The sequence below is a fragment of the Aphis gossypii genome, chromosome X, assembly GCF_020184175.1.
Source record: "Aphis gossypii isolate Hap1 chromosome X, ASM2018417v2, whole genome shotgun sequence".
NCBI lineage: Eukaryota > Metazoa > Arthropoda > Insecta > Hemiptera > Aphididae > Aphis > Aphis gossypii.
In genome coordinates, this window is record NC_065533.1 from 57,630,822 (window position 1) to 57,655,515 (window position 24,694).

The 24,694-nt window shown below is 27.5% G+C and overlaps 2 protein-coding genes across 15 annotated transcripts in view; both read right to left on the minus strand.

The window, feature by feature from the left end:
• The window catches only part of LOC114128903 (calcium-binding mitochondrial carrier protein SCaMC-1-like), a 51,472-nt gene extending 34,015 nt beyond the window's left edge, over positions 1–17,457 (minus strand). For 4 of the 14 annotated variants that reach the window (XM_050206447.1, XM_050206449.1, XM_050206452.1 and 1 more), the window contains exons 1-3: positions 16,666–17,381; positions 16,238–16,475; positions 477–696 (exon numbers count right to left, since the gene is read on the minus strand). In XM_050206447.1, the coding sequence (XP_050062404.1) occupies positions 477–696; positions 16,238–16,353 (336 nt within the window). In that variant the 5' untranslated portion in view covers positions 16,354–16,475; positions 16,666–17,381. Of the gene's footprint in view, positions 1–476; positions 697–1,028; positions 1,144–16,237; positions 16,615–16,665 lie in introns of those variants that run through there. The other 10 variants (XM_050206455.1, XM_050206454.1, XM_050206451.1 and 7 more) reach the window with 9 other exon arrangements.
• A 5,393-nt stretch (positions 17,458–22,850) lies between these two features.
• On the minus strand, positions 22,851–24,534 carry LOC114128897 (zinc finger protein 658B-like). Its single transcript, XM_027993501.2, has one exon. It carries the CDS (start codon positions 24,247–24,249, stop codon positions 22,951–22,953), a length of 1,299 nt encoding a protein of 432 aa, XP_027849302.2. The 5' UTR covers positions 24,250–24,534; the 3' UTR covers positions 22,851–22,950.
• Positions 24,535–24,694: the final 160 nt, after the last annotated feature.

The following is a 24,694-nucleotide window of genomic DNA, read 5'->3' on the forward strand; positions in this document are numbered from 1 at the left end:
AATAGTATGATGTAATAATATTATATATATATATATATATATATAAATTATAAATTATAATATACACTGCAGTGATTTAAAAGAATACCACATCTTTGATAATCAATATCTTTGCAAAGAAGAAACAATGAGTCAAGTACTATCTGTCGTTGTAAATGTGACTGAAGTTTTATTTATGGTTGGTTAGAATGTCCTGCATTCTATGAGGGTTATTTATCAGTCAATATCTACTTAAATTAAGGCACCTCCTCAACAGTGGATCGACCATCAGGCAGCTCGTTTTAGAACTCTTCCTCGCTGGTCTTCTATATAGTCTAATAAGCCCTGATCTTATTTCCTGTGATTTTTGTCTCACGTTAAAAATACATTATTTTTAACTTTCGTTTTGTTTCTTTTAATAGATACAGATTTTCACAGATGTGGTATACTGGTACTATTTTTTAATCACCAATCGCGGTGGCGCAAGCACACCTTACCTGCATGTGCATTCTGATGCGATCCAGGGGAGCCGAGACAGTTTTAGACACAGCAGCCGACATCCCGCCTGCCGCGCAATGTCGGGACCAAAAGTCGAACTCCGTCATACCATCAGTGACTGGTGTGTTGTTTTTCAATGTCATGATAGTAATATGTTTATAACAATTTGTCATGAAGTTACACAGTTTGAATAGTCGTGAATCGTAATCAAAGACCGACCTGATAACATATTATAATAATATTAAGATAAGAGAATTTTCGGGTAAAATAAATACTAATTGTCCATGATACTCATATGGTAATTATTTGGACGTATAGGTAACAATAATATTATATTATAACAAAATGTACATATTATTATTATGAGTCAGTAGTCATGTAAAAATCAACAACTATATTACACAATGTGCACTATTTAGATAAAAGATAGAACAGAGATATTAATAATAATAAGAATTCATTAAAAAAATAAAATAATTTGGATGTATGGAGGAAAGAAAAAATGAGTATAGATAAATAAATGAACAACGTTCAGAATTTAAATATCTTACAACAAATTTGATTAATTTTGTTCACCATATTATCTTTAAAATGAGTTGTTATTTTTCTACGGCGGCTTCTAATTACATTGTATAGCATAATCAATTATGAATATCGTCGTTTGAAATGTTTGAATAAATTAAATGTTTATTTGGTAAATACAATTTCGTTGTCATTGTAAGTTATAGATAGTATTAAAATATTGCTATTAATTATAATAATTTATCAATTATCGTGGATATCATTATGTCATTATACTGTGCATAATTTGTAGATAAGTAGTTATATATCATCAAACCGATTATTTTGAATGTGGTAATGGTTGTTATTCTATTTTATATTACATTCTATAATTCACCGTCTTCCCTTTGACGTTGTTACATTGGTATACTGTTTAACGAAGTAACAATATGACATAATAAGCGTGAATAATTATAGGAAAGTGTACACTGTACACATTGAGTAATGAGTATACATAATAACAGAGTGTACCTATAGTCATAGGGCAAAATATCATTTTTCTTTACTTGTATACTATATACATAGTTTATATATTACTATATAAGTGTATACCACTTATTTATCACATTATTTAATATTATATATTACAACTTTTAAAAACTTTTTTCTTTTCTAACTAATGTTAACAATTATTATATAATGCATGGATTACTTATCTCTATGTAATATGTAATGTATATTATATTGTAAGAATACAAGTCATTTGAATAATAATAAAAAATATATCGTTAATTTATTAAACACTATTTATGTGGATTGAAATATCGAATAATATATTTTGTAAGATGTCTTCATTTTGACTCAAATCAACAGTATATATTATTATACTCGTACTTAAAGATAAAAACACATTTTATCTTTAAAATTTATTAGGCTTAGTTGGTATTTTGGTAACTGAATTTTCAAAACATGGTAATATATATTGTTAATTAAATCCTAAAGATTATTCAGTTTGAGTTTTTCAAGAAAAAAATCTAAATTATTATGTTTATGATCGTTATAGTTTCTTCATTCTGCTTTACAACTTAATAAATTAAGGTTATATCATTTGGTATCAATTGGTAAACTATTATTATATTTAGTATTATTGATGTATATATAAACTATGAAATGTATATATTTTCCATGTATAGAATATTATTATAAATATAAATAATAAACTTTGTTAGATGTCAATAATTTATTTTATAGAAGGAAAAAACAGATCATAGTAGTTATCGGAGTGGTCTTATACTAATTGTATAGTGAAATAGAGTTGATAAAGTTTATTAATACTAAAAAATATACTAAGAAAGAGAAATACTATACTCTTTATAAAGAGTTTAGAAATGAATTATGAATATACATGAGACGTTTTCTCGAACTTAACTGAAATCACTAATCAGTTAATAAAGGTAATCATAATTCATAATTAATAGTCTGTACTACATTGAAAAAGTATAAACTTTTATCTACTTATAATTTATGGACACGTTAACGGATTATCATTTGATTATTTATAATACTATATTGCGTCATTGCCGTTGCGTATAAGTACTAATTATTACCTAATGAAAAATAATATATTTTTTTAATTAACAAAATTATTAAACGAATGATTATTCCTAATATTTCATAACTTATAATGCATTGATTTTATAAAATATATTGAAATAAACATGTAAATAGTAATTTTTAATTATATACTATTAAATTAAATTTTCAATTTGTTCAATAGTTTCTAATAGAAAATCTAAACTAGTTTTTTTAAACTTTAGAGGACAAAAGTAAAATATTATTAAGAAATGTGTAGCACCCACCTTGAGACAATCGGGTCATCTTAAAATAGAAGTCACAGTTTTTAAAATAAATATTTATCATGAATTTAAAATTCTGTAAGTTGATATATATATATGTCAAAATTCTACTTTATATATGCTAATAAAAATATTATGACCATAAATGTTGATATTTGTTGATTGGCAAACAAACAACTATTATGAGAAACTGTATTTAAAATTTTCAAGTTATGTTGATGAAATTTATATTCCTAGTTCAAAAAGCTTGATCATTTAAAACATGGTGCCTTAAGTTTCAAGATTATTACAGCAGTTAAAACCTAATTTAAAAGCATCTAATTTAATTTTACAAACAAAATTCCTTGAAATTATGAATTTTTGTAAATTATTATTCTGTAGTTAATAATTATTTTTTTATTATTATTAGGTTTTATTTAATAACCATAACAGGTTAGTTAGGTATTTAAATGGTAGTTTGTGAGTTATAAATATTTAAAAAATATGTAAATGAATTAATAAACCAAAATTTTGAGGGATACATGGTATAGTATACTCATACCATATCATTCTGTTAATAGTTCATCGATAAATTTCGATTTTTATATACCTATCAAAATGCCTCAAAAAATTATAAGATCCCATTTGAATTTCGTAAGGTGACCTCCAAAACTCCTCTAAAATATTGTAAAAAAAAATATACAAACTACTAATCATATAAAATATTCCAAATAAAAAAACTTTCGTATTAAAAATTTCTTTCTATTATGAATATTTATATAAAATGACTACAACATAAATTCTAAATCATCTTATATATATATTATACATATTATAAATTGATCAATTATTTTATTGTTTTACAATTGAATAGCAATACAACTATTTTAATTCACGGCCATATATAATTACTGTTAATCATAAGTATATTTGAACGTCAAGCATTATTCGTTTTATCTTTCTACACATAGGTTAGCGCAACATAGATAAAACACATACGCACAAATTCAGGCTTTAATGGTTTTTTACTCGAATTAAATTGTATAAGTAATCTTATTAATTGTTGAGAAAAATCACCTACTACAAAAATTATCGACAATGATATTAACATATATTTTATTTCATTTCTGTCTCAAAAAATGCAATTATCATTTACATCTATAATAAGTATATTATTTACTATGATTTTACTCTAACATTTTTTAAAAATTATGTAAAATTATTTTGAGTAAATGCGTATGTATTGTATTTTTGTTGCAGCGTGTAAGTCAGATATAGAGAGTATAATATACTAATATTTTTTACTGTTGTACACTTTATTTTTATAGCGATGAAAACAGGAAAAGTCGAAGTATAGTAAAACGCTACAATTATTATGTCTATGTGTCATGTCTCATGTGTGTTTTATTAACTGTTACGGTACGCCGTGTGTACAATGTATGCGTAAAGATGGTGGGCGCTGGGGGGCCAGGGCTATAGGGAGACATAATTTATAGTCTCGAAAGGGCCAAATACAACGAAATCTTGGTTTAATTGTTTTTGTCATCACCAGAGGCCAAACACTTAAATAAAGTTTATACATTGAGTATAGTTTGAAAAAGAAAAAATATGAAAATATTCCTTCGCAACACTGTACGGCCTACATCATTACTTACTAGATATATACCTACTATACCTATAGTATACAATATGAGACTGTACACAGAATAGGTGCGTAGATACTTTGTCTCTCTGTGCTATATGCTACTTATAAGGTCCGAGAGGTCAGCAACATTTTATTTGTATATATATATATATATATATATTTGTATCTAACACAATCATAAGTATAATCTGATATTCATTATATTATTATACTATATAATATAAATAATATACGTCCTAACACATCGACCGTCCATATTGTACATATAATACGTATATGGGCACGATTTGAACAAAAGAACTCGGGGTACTATACAGTTTCTATTATTTCCAGTCAGTGAAAATTTATGACTATGGATTATTCGATGAGAAACTTTTCAAAATTTCATCAAAAGTACTTACTTAGTATAATAATTAACTTAATATTACATAACTATTCATTTCAAAATGAATAAATACCACTAATTGATATAATAAATACCTAATAACATGAATAATTCACGTTTATTCGTATTGCTGTTTAAACGATTCATTTTAAAACGATAAACTAATTTTGAATACAAACGTCTTGGTTTCAATTTACATAATTAAATAGTATATTACATGGATAGATCGACGATTTTATACTATTACGTTATTTTGTTTCTTTGAAAATAAATGATAAACTATAACACAACTGATTATAGTTTACATAATAAAATATACTGCAATAAATGGTGATTATTACAGAACTCGTTTGTATATAGGTATAGAGTATAACCGTATAGTATGTATACGATACACTAATAACGAAATGTGAAAGTCAGTAGTTAGATAGTTAAAATACGCTCCAAAAATATTTTTTTTTACTTCGAAAATTATTTCCAAAATTTTTATTTTGGTCGTACATAGACACAATACTAAATAAATAAAATATATAGGTAAACTAGCCACTAGGTATAGATAAATGTTTATAAAATCAATAACATTTATATTAAAATTAAAAAAAATAAATATGAATTAATTAATATTTAGTATATTTATTGGATACCTTAGGTAGGTAGGTATTTAATAATATTTCAAGTAAATATGTATAAAATAATAATTTGTAGGCATATGCATAACATAATAAATACTTATACAATATACATAAATATGTACTCGTGATTTATGTTACATGCCTATTTGTAAATTAATATTATGTAATAAATGTACTCGACTAAAACAATATTTTCAAAGTAACAGAGCTGCCAACAAGCTAATTTTCTTAACAATAAGACCTGTAGGCTGTAACTCGTTGTAATAAAAAACATTAATTTGAAATTAAATTAAATGGAATACAAAATTAGATTCCAATGTATCGATACGTCGGGTTAATATTATCGTATAATACAGTGCTATTATAAAAAAAAAAAAAAAAAACTTTTAAAGAGATTTAAGGTATGGCCCTTATACGCAGTAGTCAGTAACGATGTATTCGTGTAGTAATAATAAAATACGATTTTTTGTGAGATAAAATAAAAAATATAATATTATTAACAGCATAATGCTTAGACGCGTTCGTATTTCGGGTCGTCGGTTTCGGGAGGAAATTTGTGGCGACGCGATGCGGCGGGGTTGGGCGCGCGGCGCCGGCGCGGCGGGGTTTCGGTAACGCGGTGGGACGGTGACGGAGCGGGGGCGGTGTTGACAACGGCACTCGTTTCTCGAGCCCGGCCAAGCGCGGCGACGCCCGCCAAGGTCCTTTGTTCGTGCACGCGCAGCGCCGCCGCCGCCGCCGCCGGCAGGTCAACAACAGCGTCGCTTCTGCGCAGTCGACGGCGCGCGGCGGTGTTGTTGTGCGCGAGCGGACGTTCGCGGGCCACCGTTTCTACGGCCTGACGCGGTCACGCGCACGCGCAACACGCTCGCGCGCACGCACAACGCGCGCGCACGCACATCGGTCGTTGGCAGTAGTCGTCGTCGTCGTCGATATAACTACGTTTTGGCGATGAGGCGGCCGGAGGGTTATCGCGGAGGGGTCAGGCAGATGGTTTGTGGCGTCGGCGTGGGGTCGACAGTACCCGACATGTGTTTCCCACAGTTCATGCTATAAACGTGGTAGGTACACACACACGTATGTATGTATATACGTGTGTGAGTACTTCGAACCCTTCTGCCAGGCGTGTCGTGTGTAAGCCGAACTGATGAATTCCAACAACGGGGGGCTTGGAATAATATTCTCTTTGTGTGCTACAACGCGCACATTATATATATAAATATACAGGCACTACATGACCGACAAAAGAATTCCTCCTCCACCCTCCTCCCCCCGTAGTGAACTCTAAACATGTATGGTATCGCGTGTGTTGTTGTGCGCACGAAATGTTATGAAAATCGAATATTTTCGAAACACAAAATAACAATGTATACTCTGCGTCGTCCCAAAATTATGATATAGGTAGTGAGTATAGTGGAGTATCGTAATATTACGTTACAACGCCGTTCCGACGAGTGCGGTCCTTTTTCGAAACGTTTTTGTATTTTAGAGAGCTAGATTTTAACTCGTCATTTGGCTCGTCTCGAATAAAAATAACACGTTCTATTTAAAAATCTTAATCGCAGATTCCTCTATCAATCTTTATAATATACGACAAAATGAATACATATAATATGTTATTATTTATTACCTATCGCATATAGGTATTATTATTACATAGGATGAACGACGCATTTCCATAAGAGGTATTCAAATACATAGTTATGAGTTTATGACTATAAAAATGTGTCCGAGTACTGTATTTATTGATTTTTCTCTCTAACTCACCAGTAAAATAGCATATTTGTCATGTTATACGCACAGAGCACAATCTCACGGAGAAAGAACAAATAGTATTTTAATAATAAATTTATATCATTTTATGTACATTTATAAATAGGTATTGGCAGGCGGTGTACGAAGGATCATCGATGACTAACACGTTAAGGCTCGAAGTTGCCATTACCTTCTTAGATGTTTTTATTTTTTTTTTTAAATACTTGAATACATTTATAAAGACGCCTCCTTATTAAAACCTTCATTTTTCAATGAAAATACAACAAAAATGTACAACAAAAACGTCATATAAAGGCTTGTTAATGGAAATTTAAAAACAGTGTAATTAAATAGCAGCATTTGATAATTAAACACAATGAATTTAGTATATTAATTGTATGCATTTTTATTATAATACATATTTAATTATTTTTTAATTATTTTAAATAATTTACTTAATAGTTTATAAATTCCTTATAAATCTTAATAGATTCTTATTAACGCTTTAAATGTATTTAATACTATATTAATACTTTCACCTTATACTATTTATATTATTATAAAAGTTTGAATTATACCTAATTATTACAATGTAAAAGATTTCTTTTGTTCGATCACAATTTAAAAATCGTACTTATTTTTTAGCAGAGAGTTAATACATTATAGGAAAATAGTCTAAACGAATATAACCGAATATTTGGTTAGAAATCAAACACGGAAAAGCAATTATTTTTCAATAAAATTTGACGTTCCTCGGATAACGAAATAATAAATATAGATACCTAAAGAAAAAAATACGTTTTCGACACGACGCGCAACGCTGCGATATATATTTTGGAACATACAAAAATAATGAAAAGCAAACAAAATACTCCAGCGGGGGCGCCGGCGCGGCGGTTGTTAGGGACCCACCGAACAAAAATCAATAGAGACCCTTTTCACGTACATATAATGTAACATAGCCGCATACGTACATAATATATTATATCCAAATAATATTCTACGTTGCAGCCATCGAAGTGAGCAACGTACACAACGCCCACTCCCGTGGCCGTGGTAGCGTAGCAACGCGACAACCTCGCCAGTGGGCGTATTTAACGAGTATTTCCGGTGCGCTTCGACGGCGTAAGTGAAGCGTGTGACCCCAAATCCCAGAGCGTATACCTACTTTAATAATATGACTCAGTATTTCTCGGTAGTATAATAATTTGTAAAAGTAGTATTAGAGCCATAAATATTTATAATTATATAACACTGTAGGCTGTATAGTAGTTATGTAATGTATACATAGTAATTCCGTGTATCGTCGTATATCAGTGGTTATTATTACACATGAGAGAGTTCCGAGGAGAAATATTTTTTTCGCCGCTAAAATATAGAAATTGTACTTTATGTTATTAAAACAGTAGGTATACAACTGTGAGCCACTAAAAAATATTAGCTTTGAATCAATTAATTATTATTTGATATATTCGATTATTGTATTATGTCAGGCAACTCGGTTATATTATTGTCGATACTCAGTATTTGAGTATAATATTATATAGGACAATATCTCATTATTATTTTTTACTTGTGAGTAAAAATTAATTTGCAAGTACCAATATACAAACACTTATAATTAGTCAAAAGTTCCCAGAGATTAGGTTAACTATACGAATATAAGTTTGGTAAACATATACTTATACCTAACTACTGTAAATTGTAAAATATACCGGCTAACATACTATTACAAGCTGTTTTAGTATTTCTTGATAATATAGAATGAAAAAAAGAAAGGTATAAAATATTTGTAAATAATAATAATAATATAAATCTAGCTAAAATATTATATTATATAGGTATTATCGTAACTGTAAAACTGCAAAACGAATAGGTATTTACCTACCTAATATACAATAAAGAATATAAAAAAAAAATATTATATATATTTAAAAAAAAATATATATATTTTTTTTTAATTTGATTTCAAAATGGCGGACGACCAAACGACGCACAAAATCGTGAAAGTAATACAACTGAGAACATTCCGTTAATAAAAAAAATTATAAATTATTTAAAATGTATGTACCTAATTTTAAACATAAAATTTATTTTTCACATTAAATAAAGTGCTATTGAACTATTAATATAAAATATAAGTAAAATTAATATATTTAGATACCTATGAGAAATTTTAATTGATAGCATATTATAGTTTTATTGATAGGTATTATAATGTATTATACAATATTCAGCTAGGTTCACACTACGATCACTACCTACACCAAATTTTACGTCGTGCTTGGTGCTTAATCGTATTCCGTGTATTTAATATATTATGTTAATACTAAAATACTTGTTTAGGAAACAAAAATCGTACGTCAAATGTATAGGTAGATACCTAGATAATATTGTACATTTGTACGACATGGTGTTAAGTGAGAATCTATATCTTAGTGGTATGAGACATGAGTATTTAAAAATCACACGCATAAATGTTATGTAATAATAACTACAATATCAAATACGAATTGATTATCATAAAAGTGTGAAAGAGTTTACAAAAAATAAAATACAATATAGATTCATTGTTTTTTTCGTTTAAACTAAATGTTTTTATTCTCATTACAGTGTTCGATGTAATTTCAAAATCTGAAGGTCAGAAAACGAGAACCAATTATTTTTTGTCGTAAATCGTCGGTTGCTTTCAAAATGGCCGACCCGTTGCCGTTGTGATCGTTTCGCCGTCAAACGTGAAACGATTGAAACATACTACAACAACGCACCACGGAGACCGACAATATTACGACGGATTCGTTGCACTCGTCGTTTACCCGCTCGTATATACGACGAATCCAATCCTAATAATTCTTTTGTCTCATATGATATACATATATATATATATCCTGTACACAATATAGTAGGTAATAGCGAAGTATAGCCGGTATAGGTATCGCGATTATTTAATCATTTAATATGTATAGGTAGATACAATAATAATGAATAATATACCAATATAGGTGTATGAATATGATAATAAGACAAGATTTATCGCGGACGTTCGATTGAAAATTACTTGACTTTATTTTACCGATATTTAAACATAATCCGCTAGAATTAACACAACCACACATTCGTTAAGTCGAGCATCGTGCATATACCTATATATCGTCATAGCTAAATTACTAATTAATATTGAGTTGAACTAAAAATGTGCAATATTAACATGTAAGTGTATACGGCTCCGTAAAACACATTAATATTTAGTACGATTTCGTTTTTATTTTTCTATTCAATTTTCGTTTTTAAAACTTCTTTTAATCAAGCAACCATAAATATAGATGGGCAAAGTATAGATTCTGTCTAATCGTCTTTATAGGCGGTTAAAATGAAATAATAGGTATTCTAGAAAATTAGTTTTCTATGGCGTTCAAGACTTGTAAACGAACCTACGTTTTTAAATTATCTATTTAATAGATATTTATTCTATTATATAAGTAATATTATATTTATATACATCCGAAATATAATGGGTTTAATTCTACAAAGTAGATAATATGTGACGTTTACGTGAAAGTCGTGTGATTTTACATCGTTCGATTCATCCGTTCTTTCTGAACGGAATCAAAAATATATTCACATGTAGTGATACACTGATATTAGTGACATTGGATATTAATTTATCGTACTATTGGAATTTTTTAGCAAAATGATAAAAATAACCTACAAATACATAATAAAAAAAAAATAATAAAACAATCAACATCGATAACATCGATTTATACAATCGCCAGCGACAATCGATATCGTTCACTCCAAGATGGCCATCGCCACCTAGAGCGTCGCTAACCGCGATTCTGCCACAACACCGCGTATAATTCACGTTTTGGCCGTAAGTGGAAACACTGTACGACCGCGCCCAAAGGCCCGTCGATTATTTTGACGACGAAACGCCCGAGAAAAAAATGTAATGACGCACTATTCCACTGCTAGGGCGATGGAAACATCGTCGAAAAAATTAAATCCAAACGATGCGTACGTACCTATGTAATATTATATTATGCGTACAAAGTCGTTGATTTGTATTAAAAACGATTATAGCTTTTTGGCTTTAGATTTAAGTATATTATGTATAGCAAACACCATTCATAACACGACATTATAATTAATTTATCATCTACGTAAACTACAGAAGACATCCATTTATGGTTATATTTATATGTTATAATAATATATATTCTCATTACTCTGATCAGTATTAAAAATTTTATAACTAACAAATCATTTAATATCGGTGCGTCTATAATTTATTGTTAATCAATAATGTATACGATTTTTCGTAAGTTATACCACTTAGAGATAACTAATTAAAAATTACAATTATTAAAATTATAGTTACGCAAGACATCAATGAAATTATTATTAATCAATTAATTATTATAAAGAATATTATGCATTAAGTTAGTTCGGTACCTATAATATAATATATAATATATATATTCAGGGCCGGTTATAGGCGTAGGCGACGTAGGCCCAAGCCTAAGGTGGCAAAATTTATACATAGAGGCGGCATATAAGAAAAAATTATAAAACAAGAGGCGGCAATTTTCATCTTTGCCTACATACAAAAATTTGCTTGCATCGGCCCTGTATATATTATTATATTATATTATACATACTTATAACTTATAAGTTTATAACTATAAACTAACGTCAGAAACTTAATGATAAACTGTAGAATATTTGATGCGTACATTATAAGTTATAAGTTATAACACTGCTTATAACCAATATGTCAATGTTACAAATTATATAAGGATTTATAATATATATTTGTCAAAATTTAACCAATTTAACATAACCTGTGAATAGTTTCTAAACAAAAAAATATAACTTTGTATATAAAACGAATTAATTATTTTTTGTTTAAGAGAGCTTAGACAATATTTTTTTACATTTCAATAAACGGTTACATTTACTAACAAAATAAATTGTTTCTATCATTATTCATTAGGTATGATTAATTATAGAGGAATATTTTAAGCGACTTGAGCGTTATTAATTATAATAATACCTTAAACTTAAGAGTTTAGACAGTTATTCTAAGTCTTTATATGTAAGTAGGTACCTAAATAATATTTTCATTGATACCAAATTCAATAAACAAAATGGTAGACAAAGTTACCACTTTACTGTACACTACTATACTAGATGTCGAGTGGCATATGTAATTGAGTAAATCACTATGTATTGAATTTTTTTAAACTTGAAATCTATGGTAACCCACAGTATTTATAAGATAAAATACGATTCTAAGCGAAAACCATCTACATTTTAGTAAACATGGTTGTATAATAATTATTTTAATAATGTTGGATTTGCGTAAAATTCCGGTTTTTCTGTAATTTTTTGTTTATTTCTTCGATTATTTTGAAAAACACGTAATTTTTAATTTTGATATCATTGAAGTACAAATTTGATCCATTTTTTTTCTTATTAAAACTTATCATATACACAGATACGACAAAATATACATCATTGTAAAATCAATACATTAATCGCTCCGATCAGAATCTAAAATAATATTTCTTTTTTTTATTAATAAAGTGGATAATTAGAAACCCACTTAATTCTAAATTAATTAACATTTTTATTGAAAGGTGATTATCTATTTTCCTATACATAAATATTATTTTTATTATTTGCAAAATATATATCTATTATTAATTATTATCATAATATGGTATAATATATATTATAAAAAACCACATAAGAATCTATAACGCTTAACGAGTTATAATAAACTTCTATATTATAATTTATATTAATATATAATGTTTCAGAATATTATACATTAAATAAACATGGAACTATACCTAAACTTAGTCAATTCTTTATAAAATAAAAAATGGACTTAACAACAGATTACAGATGATATGTGTTATTCCTACATTTATGATTTGTAATAATAAGCTATAAAATATATAATAGGCAAAAGCATCTTAACAAATAAAATAGTTAACACAATATTTTCTGAAATAAAAATAAATAATATTATTTTTCTATATACAATATTTTTTAGTGTTGAAACAAAAATATTTATGCTGTGCATCATGCAGAAAATTTTTATGAAGGTACCTACCTATTTATTTAACTAATTAATATTCTAATATAGAATATACCTAAATATTAATATATTATATATACTTATCCAGGACAGGGCATAAAAAGTTTAAAGTTACGATAAAACATAAGTGACGTTTGACTAAATTAAAAAATTATATTATTTTTTTTTTTTAATAACTCATAACTTAACGAATCATATTTTCCTTATGGTTTACCGTTTCATTTTTTAGTGAAGTTACGTTAATATTTTCTTTTATTTATATTGTAAATACTTTTAATTAAAGATTAATAAAGTGCTGTGTCTGAATTTCAAATGAGATAAGAAAAACGTTTGTACAAAACACAAATACAGCTTACCATACATAAGTCCCCGTAGAAAATTGCAATTTCACCCAAACACATTAATTTAAAATCAGTTAACAATAACAATACTAAATAAATCAGTTAAATGTTTAAAGATACATTAATGCTGTGACCCACGATCTCTTATAAAATAAACGAAACAAATGCAAACTTAATTAAATACATTTTTTTAGTAAAGGATTTGTTATTTGTTGATCCTCTTTTTATGTTATTTTTTTACCAATTAGATATACGTATATTTACTATATATTTTAGATTCTAAACGGAACGATAAATGTATTCATTTTATGATTTGTGTTTTTTTATTATTTGTATGTATATTTATGTATATTTATATTTGTATATATAAATATCGCATCCATTCCACGTTCTAACCCGTTTCGTGAAATGGATAGAAATTTCATCCAGTTCGTGAAACGAAACTTTTTTTTTTACTCATGGTGAGATTACACAATGTGTATAACTTTACTTTTCACGAAACGGACACGGAGTTTTAGAATTACAGAACTTGTTCCGTAATTTGTATCTACATACACACGACGAAACATATAGTATGTATATAATGCTTTAAATCATGGCTGTTGCCATAATAGAATTATTTGTTTGAACACAGGGTAATATTATGGCAACACCTATTTTACATTTTTACATCTTAGATTTGATTTAAAACAGACGCATTTTTTTGTTTCACATTTGCCTCTAAAATTACAATTATGAAAACCATGCCCTCCAGTTGTTAAAGCCACCATTTCCCTCAGAATTAACTCTTTTGCTTTATTGACCTCTGATATAATTATTATAATATAATTGCAATTTGCAATAGCACTGAACAAAAAAATGTGCTAAATCGTCTTGGAACCAAGCACGGATTAATTAAGGTTCAATTCTTTAACTCTTCAACCTGCAAAATCTAATTTTATTAACATATTATCACATGTTATTACACAAGTTGTTTCTATTAATAAAAATTATACACGTATTATATGTTTCGCCATGTGTATGTACAGATTACGGAACAAGTTTCGTATTTCTAAAAATCCGTGTCCGTTTCGTAAAAAATTATCCACATGACCACATTACGCGATGTGTAAAAAAAGAAGTTCTGTTTCGTGGACTAGATGAAATTTCTATCCATTATACGATACGAGTCAGAACGCGAAATGGATGTGATAAATATACAATAAGCAGTTTAAAAATGATTTGATTTTCAACTTTTAAGGTGGTTTCTGATAAAAAAATAAATTTAATTTGTACTTTAGAGAAATCAAAATTAAATCATTCCCAATGTTAAAAATCGTCAAATAAAACAAACACAACATTTTAAATTATAGAAAAAGAGAACTTTTAAGAAAACTAGTTATTAACAAAATCGTTTGATTGCATTAAAAAATTAAACATAAAAACTACGATAATTTACAAACTTTTTACAGTAAAAGAAATTTATAAAATCATAAATTTTTATAGATATATTGTTTATAATTGCATAAAAGGTTGCTCATAAGTAGTTTATATTAAAACCAAAAATTTTAAAAATATTTAATTACTACTTTTTTTTTATATAAATTTAAAGTTTAAATGTTAACGAAATTACATACCTATTTAAATTTAAACAACGACTAACGATGTTAATTATTTAGTTATAATTCAAAAACGTTATTCGAGTTAGCTTGAAACTTTTACTTATAATTTATATTATGAATGTTACAATATAAGCAAAAAGTTTTCAAAATGTGTATTTTTTTTAGATATTATCTATTTATACCATAAAAATCTATTCACTCTGTTTTATGGTAAGAAGATACTGACTTAAAAGTTAATAATAATAATATAATATGGTATAAACATTAAATATATATTATTATAATAATTAAACATTCATAAATGAAATATTTTTGTTAAATAAATCTATCAGAATACTATTAATAAAATACATTTTTTTTTGTAATATCAATGTCAAAAACTAGGTATATCACGAAATATAATTAGTGCATTAAGTATATTGCACTAAGTTATATTATGTTGGTATAAGCAGACTAATAGTTTCCACTAATAATTGTTATTTTGTGTACAATGATATATCATTGAATTCAAATTTAGTATTAATCTATTTGACACCTATAATGTATATCAGAACGGTAGGTACTCAAATATAAGTTTGACAAACTTTAAACTTTTTATATTAACTCTACTTTAAAATCTAGAATAAAAGTTCTTTCCCAGCTTTTTTTATACATTTATAGATTCAAAATGATAAGGCGCTAAGTCCTATAACTAAATACTATAGGTAGGCGTATATCAGATACTAACTCGATTTAATTGACCGATATCGTCACTATACTAGGTACATGAGCCATGAGGTATGTATTCAATACAAATTTAATATCATACGACTCCATTTTCTATGATTTCATCTAATATAATTATAAAAATTATCACTCCAAAATATCGGCCTCAATAACTAATCGACCTATATAATATGTATATATTATGTATATGTGCCTACTTAATATATATTATGTAGACAAAATATACATACCTCATGATATTTAGGGAAATTCTAGACAGACAACTATCAAATGACAGTCTTGTGCAGCGAAACTTCATTATAAATATATATACGTCAGACACGACCGTGCATACATTAATCGACATTACACGTCATGCAAAATAACTGCACGGCGCATTACGACGATTTATCCGAAACGCACTAAAAATCTAGTCGCTATATTGCTTTATTAGCAGCATACAACTTTAGCCACAGATTCCCAAAGCACCTATAATATATTTACATATCATTATCTATAAATACATAAATCTAAGTTAAGACAACAATGGCGTTTTCGGATCGAGCGCATAATCACGCGGATTCGTGATGCGTATACGACGCGTCCGGAAATGACACTGCAACATGCATAACGTAAAACGTTCACAAGTAGGTATATTATATTATTGTGAAATACTTACAGTAACGATATCGTCCATTGCTCATTGTTGTAGGTATCTGTTTGCAAAAAAACTCGGTCAACAGTAGCCTGCGGTACTACACGGAAAACTTGTGATACTGTTATATCATATACATTGTGGGGCGCGAACGAATCACATCCGCCGCGGGCGGTGGTTTAACGATAAACGAATGAAAAGTAAACTGAATTTGCTAAAACAACGATTATTATTATATCACTTATCCGTTGATGATCGTCATACTGCAGTTATGCGTATTGGCACGCGAAAAAATGCTCGCTGCAAGTATATAGGTACCTATACTGAATATTCAACCGTGGTTAGGTTTCGCCATAAATTATTACCTCTTCCATGCAAGATTCAAATTGACGAATGACGATCATATTATGCCATCACAGTCTGCTGATATAAGGTACAGGATGATAATTTTATTAACATCAGATACTCGTTAATCGTCATTTATATACTCGTTATTGTTATTTCGATAGCCGATAGGTACGTGGTATCCGAGTTATTTTTCAAAACAGCGTTGTTCGAGAAGATTTAAGACCGCGTGTACTCATCATTTATTTGTATATTATACATATTATGCACCATACTATTCACCTCTGCGTCAGTGTAGGTGTATAATCATCTGAAAAGCCGGAAACAACACCAAAATAGTATTTTAAAGGTGAACAAAAAACAATAGCCAAATTATTATTATTATTAAACATTTTATTATTATTACCTACGTATATATTTTTTTACTTAACATCGATAGTGTTTACTATAGGTAGTTATACAGTTAAGAAGGACTACAAGTATAATTTTTTTCTTCGTCTTAAACTGGATGTGTAATAACATAAAATTAAAACCTCTATCCATTTATTTCACTCATTAGTCATTACGATCGTATTGTTAAAATTAATTAAGGTATTACAATATTAACTTATTTTAACAATTATATTATAAAGAATAACATTACCTACCTATCTCCGTTTTGTCAGAAGCTTTTTTTTTTAATATCATTATTTTAAAGAAGTTATTAATAAATATGAATAACCTAATAAGAAACTGAACAATATATATTTAGATTTTAGGCACCAATTTGAATTATCAATGGCTAACTTCTTAAAACGGGTTTTTACTTAATTTTTTACGTATGTGAAACAGAGAAAAATGTTATCTGATGCACTTCTCTATAAAGAGAATTCATTAATTCCATTTATTTATAAAATAACAAAATTATATATTGCCTTTGTTAATAATCAACCAAAACTAAAAAAGGGGAAAGGTATAGGAAACTAAGTAACCGCACTGTCGTGTATATTATATATATCGGGTGTAACGTCATTCACAAGTAATTTAGATATATGTGTTAAACATGGTGCACTTCTGACTTCTTGATAAATTGTTGCAAGCGAAAAAAAATTCTGTGCTAAGTTTATCCGTCGACTATCAGACTATATATTACTAAATATATTTCATGATATATTAATTATATTATCATTAAATTTATTTATTTTATGTTATTCATTGTTTTAATTATATTTTTTATACGTGCAACAAAATTTAATTGATTTTTTTAATGGCGATCTCTATTTTTAATATCATTTTTGATTTGATCGAAACCTAAATGAATGCTATAATTTAAAAAAAAAATGAACAAATTGTTTGTTTTTTAATTGTACATATGTATACGTCATTTTTATTCTAAACACCATGTACCTAGTACAATAAGAATTATTATTATTAATTTTATTTATATGTTAATTATTAAAATTTTTATTTTATATTTACACATTCTAAAATTACATAATTACCTAATTATTAGTATACCTAGTACCTACCTATTTTTTCACATCAGAAAATAAAATACTAAATTTATAATTTTATTTTTTGATATAAGGCTTAATTTTTGTTTTTGTTCTTTGAAAAAATAATATTTATATAACAATTTGATTGGAAAAAATTACAAAAATAAATTGTTAAATGTCCCTCATCATCTGTTTTTATAGTACATGCCTCAAATCGATGTAAACATTTGCATTTGCGATTATATAGTTGCTGCTAGAAATTGATTTTCATTTAAAAGGTAAATGTATGTGTAATTTTATTTTTCAAATCTTGAATTCAAGTATTCTAAAAAATAATTCAATGGTATAACATCAAGGTGATTAGATGATAAAAAATGAAAAATTTTGCTTTGTACTAGCCAAAAATAGGTAGATAAATTTCATAATGTAAAATAAAAAAAAAATAAAAGTAACAGTAAATAAATGATTACAAGTTGACACATCATAATTAATTACCCGGAGAAAATAATTAATTCGAAAATGTTATTCAAAATTAAATAGTCGTTATTAAAAAAATTGTGTTGGGTATGCCTGCGCGTTGTGCATGCTTAAAATACATAACTTAAAAAAATTTAAGTTGGAAAAATGTATGATTCAATAATTTATAGTTTAATATCCTGCAAACATAATTGAAGAGTATGTAATTTTACTGAATTATAAAGTGTAGGTCCCCTTATTCCGCGGACACGCGGTATAGATCTATGCTAATAATTAAGTAATACAAATAAAGATTATAGGATATAGAAATACTCTACAGTCTAAGGAAAACATAATGTACAGTATTATTATTTTTCAGATAAGATTACATTTGTCGGACAGATTCTTTTGGATTGAATTGAGGCTTTTTTTGACAAGTTAGAGGGTATTTATATATACATTTTATAGGAACATATATTTTAATACTATACTTGGAACATAAACCGCAGTCAATTTTGAAATTTAGAACTAGTTATAAAGTGAAAATAGATTTAAAAAATGGCCTATTCAAGTATGGTATTAAAAATATATGTTGCTATTTATAAAAATATAAATCTTGCTACGTATGCGCGTTCGGCAATGATTAAACATTTAAAATATTCCTGTAAATATATGTTTAAATTACCTCAAATAGTCTAAAAAGTCCTACTTCGATCCAACGTAATCAGGTAGGTAGTTTAATGTTATTTAAAATTTTTTTTAAATATACATGTTCGTGTCATTATTCATTTTTAACTTTTAAGTACCTACTTTAATTATTACTAAATCACTTTATAGTTTATTTCAATGTACCTATTTAATTTCACAGCATAGCAAGCATATCCAAATTTGACCAAATCGGCAAATAAAAACGTTAGGTACAAGGTGCTGCGCTCTAGGTTTAAAATTGTAAATGTTCTTAGTAAACGTATAGAAATTTATAATAATAACATAAATTATCATGTGGTTCATTGAATAGATCACATATATATCCTAATTTAGAAGTAAAAATGTTTGTATATTATCAACTGTGTCGCCGTCCGCTGACTTATACTATGATCATTATCACGCTTGTGTAAAAATCCATTAATAAATTTGTACCCGAGATACCACCGATTAACCATGAAAAATATTTAAATTGACCAAAGCGGAACAATGAATTTATTAAATAAAATATTAAAAAAAGAGTGGTGCAGTGAGTAACGCTCTGCTTTATAGTAGGTCACTATAATTTATGTATTAAATTTGAATCCAATGATAGGTATCATTATATACGAAAAACGATGCTGAACAGAGATGGTTTGTCAGCCTAGGATATATTTTTCAGTGGGTAGTGAAAAAGGTGGTTTATGTTTAAATCACCTAAATACCCAAAACTTTAAGTTTTTTTATAATTATTGTAAGCCAAACTTATGGAAAATATTGTATTAAATTTTCAACTGTTAGCTACTTATACAAAATTTTTTATAAATTTTAACTACAAAATTATTTGCAAATATTCATGATTTTGACGAATATTTGTCAATATTTGAACTTCAAATACTAATAAAATAGAATTGTGACTATGTATTCTTATAATTTTTGAACCACTATAAAACTAACTTATAATGAACTTTGTATTAAGTTTTCAAGTTTTTTGACTCAACCAAAAAATGTTATCGATAATTATATAAAAAAAAAGTTAAACAAAAACAAATAATTCAAATGCCCATAAAAAGCATTAAAATAAGCGAAATATTTAGAAAATTAAATTATGTAAAGAAAATACTAGGTAATATTAATAGCTGGTGAAATTTTTAAGTATCTACGACTTAAACTTTTTGAATAATAAAAATATTGAAATCGTTTGTGCATAAATCGTTATCGTTACGCGATATAATGACGCTTCCATTTACTCTATAGCTATTTAAAGGAAAACTTATTATGGATAACTTAGTGTTGAATTTTAACCTTAAATATAAATACAATAAATTTTATGCATTTTCAGCTACAAAATTACTGATAAATTTTGGCGATTTTGACATAATTCATACAAAATTGAACTCAATTGTAAAATCAATACATTCATCACTTCGTTAAGAATCTAAAATTTGAATATTCCCGTTAATCTGAAACCTGCATAATTATTTATTTTAAAATTTAAATAATAAGTAATTGGTCCTTAACACCAAAACTTTTGTTTAATTTGGTTTTTGAACACCCAAATACATCCACATTCGAAATCAGTGCTTATTCTAAGAATTTTTACCTATTGCTCTAACACACTGAAAAGTTTGTTTTATGAAAGTTTTTTGGATTATAATACTTATCCCTCCTTCAAATAAATTATGTATTGTGACAACGCTTATGTGGCTCGTGTAGTCGCGATAAAGCACAAGTACCTATATTTTTTTATTAAATATATGGTAATAGAATTTAAAATTATGTCTCTTGGAACATTTTTAATTATAATATTTTGATATTTTTTAATTTTTTAGAAATATTTTAAGTATTTCAATAAGTTGTACTTTAAAATAAACAATAAAAACCATCTAAATATTACTAAATGATTAATGTTTTAACTTGTATATAAGATTTTTAAAAAGTAAAAAATAAAAATATTGTTGTTTCTTCTTTTAACGTGTAAGTCTTTCAATATTATGTATTGATGTGGATGTTTAAATTTAATGAAAATAATCTACACAATATACTAAAACGATTTAATAGGTACTATGTATAAAAATGTATTTTCTAAAATATTAACCTAAGTAGGTTGTTGTATTCGAGATAAAATTCATCAGTTTTTTCATCAGTAATTGTACCAATGAATTAAAAACTTAAAAACAATTTTTACCTAAAAAGTTTTATAATTATTAAAAGTAAATAGTGTCTTAAATTCAATTTTATTAATTAATTAGAATATAAGCCTACATCGTTTATTATTATTTTTAATAAAATAATACATTTTTAAATAAATATTTTTAGGAAATGGCTAAAAAAAATGAATTGAAATTGACTGTAAAAAGATGATGTAAAAGACAAACAAATCGTGCAAATCCATCAACAGTTAAAAATGAAACATTAGATGCTGAAAATTATTATAGAATAACTAAATTTTTACCAGATCTGAAATATTTTATAAACGAACTTCAACAAAGATTTTTATCTCATTCAAACATTTATAAAGGTAATAAATAAAATAATTAATAAATAAATGTGTTATATAATTGGGAATTTTTTATCAATAATAAATACAATTTCTTACAGGATTTGAATGTTTATTTTCAAAGAATCCTGTAATGATTGATAATGAAGAATTATTTTTTAAAAAAACTAATAGATTTGTATACTCCAGAAGTAGAAAATTTTGATGAGTCACTTGCTCAGGTTAAGTATGGATACAGAAATCAAATAAAATTATTTTGCCTAAAACTGGACTACAAACAATCATCGAATGTGATTCTAATATATGTTCTATTTTAAAAATATTTTCTTCGTTATCCATCTCCACTAATACGTCTGAATATATATTTTCAAAATTAAAAAGATTGAAATTATACCTAAGAAATATTATGGCTGACTTGACTGAGGTATTGTTAAAATACACTATTATTACTACTAATAAAATTGTATTATATTTGGTAATAATTTAAAATTTAAATACTTGATTGATATGAAATAGTTTTTATTTATTGAACCGTATGTTGGCAACGAATAAAAATATTAAATTGGACTCAGAAGAAAAAAAATGATCATCAGGCTAAAATGTCTAGAAAATTAGTACCTATTGGTTTTATAAAAAATAATGTATGTTTTAATAAATTATTAATTTTAATAATCGATCTAATAATTTAATGGTATAAGATATTAATATTCTATTGCTTTTGATAATCCTATTCCAAATCCAAACAACAATACAAGAAGAGTGGTTTTAATATGTATAAAAATAAGTAAAGGGGACTGAGCCCCCCACCCAAAAAACAATGTATAGACAAAACCTAGTACAATTTCTTAATTACGCCAATATTCCCATGTGAGTTCGACGATGTGTTGTTAAATGAATATTTTGAATGAAAGATTTGCCACATACATCACGCTGGTATGGTTTTTCTCCCGTGTGTGTTCGCCGATGAAATTTCAGACTTATGTTTTGAGTAAACAATTCGCCACAAACGTTACACTGGTATGGCTTTTCTACCGTATGCGTTCGCTGATGACGTTTCAGATTATTGTTTTGAGTAAACGATTTGCCACAAACGTTACACTGGTATGGCTTTTCTCCAGAGTGAATTCGAAGGTGTACTTTTAAATCAAATTTTCGAGCAAATGATTTTTCACAAACATCACACTGATATGGCTTCTCTCCCATATGCGTTCGCTGATGACGTTTCAGACTACTGTTTTGAGTAAACAATTCGCCACAAACGTTACACTGGTATGGCTTTTCTACCGTATGCGTTCGCTGATGACGTTTCAGATTATTGTTTTCAGTAAACGATTTGCCACAAACGTTACACTGGTATGGCTTTTCTCCAGAGTGAATTCGAAGGTGTACTTTTAGATCAAATTTTCGAGCAAATGATTTTTCACAAACATCACACTGATATGGCTTCTCTCCCGTGTGCGTTTGCTGATGACGTTTCAGACTACTGTTTTGAGTAAACAATTCGCCACAAACATCACACTGATATGGCTTTTCTACCGTATGCGTTCGCTGATGACATTTCAGATTATTGTTTTGAGTAAACAATTCGCCACAAACGTTACACTGGTATGGCTTTTCTCCAGTGTGAATTCGATGGTGTACTTTTAGATCAAATTTTCGAGCAAATGATTTTTCACAAACATCACACTGATATGGCTTCTCTCCCGTGTGCGTTTGCTGATGACGTTTCAGACTACTGTTTTGAGTAAACAATTCGCCACAAACGTTACACTGGTATGGCTTTTCTACCGTATGCGTTCGCTGATGACGTTTCAGATTATTGTTTTGAGTAAACAATTCGCCACAAACGTTACACTGGTATGGCTTTTCTACCGTATGCGTTCGCTGATGACGTTTCAGATTATTGTTTTGAGTAAACAATTCGCCACAAACGTTACACTGGTATGGCTTTTCTACCGTATGCGTTCGCTGATGACGTTTCAGATTATTGTTTTGAGTAAACGATTTGCCACAAACATTACACTGGTATGGCTTTTCTCCCGTGTGAGTTCGATGACATACTTTTAGATCAAAATTTCGAAAAAACGATTTATTGCACACTTCACATTGGTATGGCTTTTTTTCTGTGTATGTCTTTTGTTGTTCCATAATATTTATTTTTTGGGTTTTTTCACATATAAGTAGTTATCAATTCTACCGAATATATTGCTAAAACGTATAGATATATATACTCGAGTCTTGCTGTATAATAAGTACGCCAATTAAATTTGACGACGTTTAATTTAGTTATTTTATGTTTTAACCAATATATGTTTTTTCGATAACTACGTATAATACTTCTTGTATTCTGTTATGGTCGATAAGCATTTATTTGCATTGCTAATTTTTTTAGCCAGTGTTGTTTATTATTATAGTTGCTTAAAGTTATCTAAATTTATAAGATATCAGTTAAATTATAATAAGACATACTATTAACGTAACCGAGGTACCTATAATATCAAATAATATGAATTAAATAATTACTTTTATTATTATTATTGTTGTGGTAATCTAAATTGGATGTAACATAAAATATTTTAAAACAATATTTTTC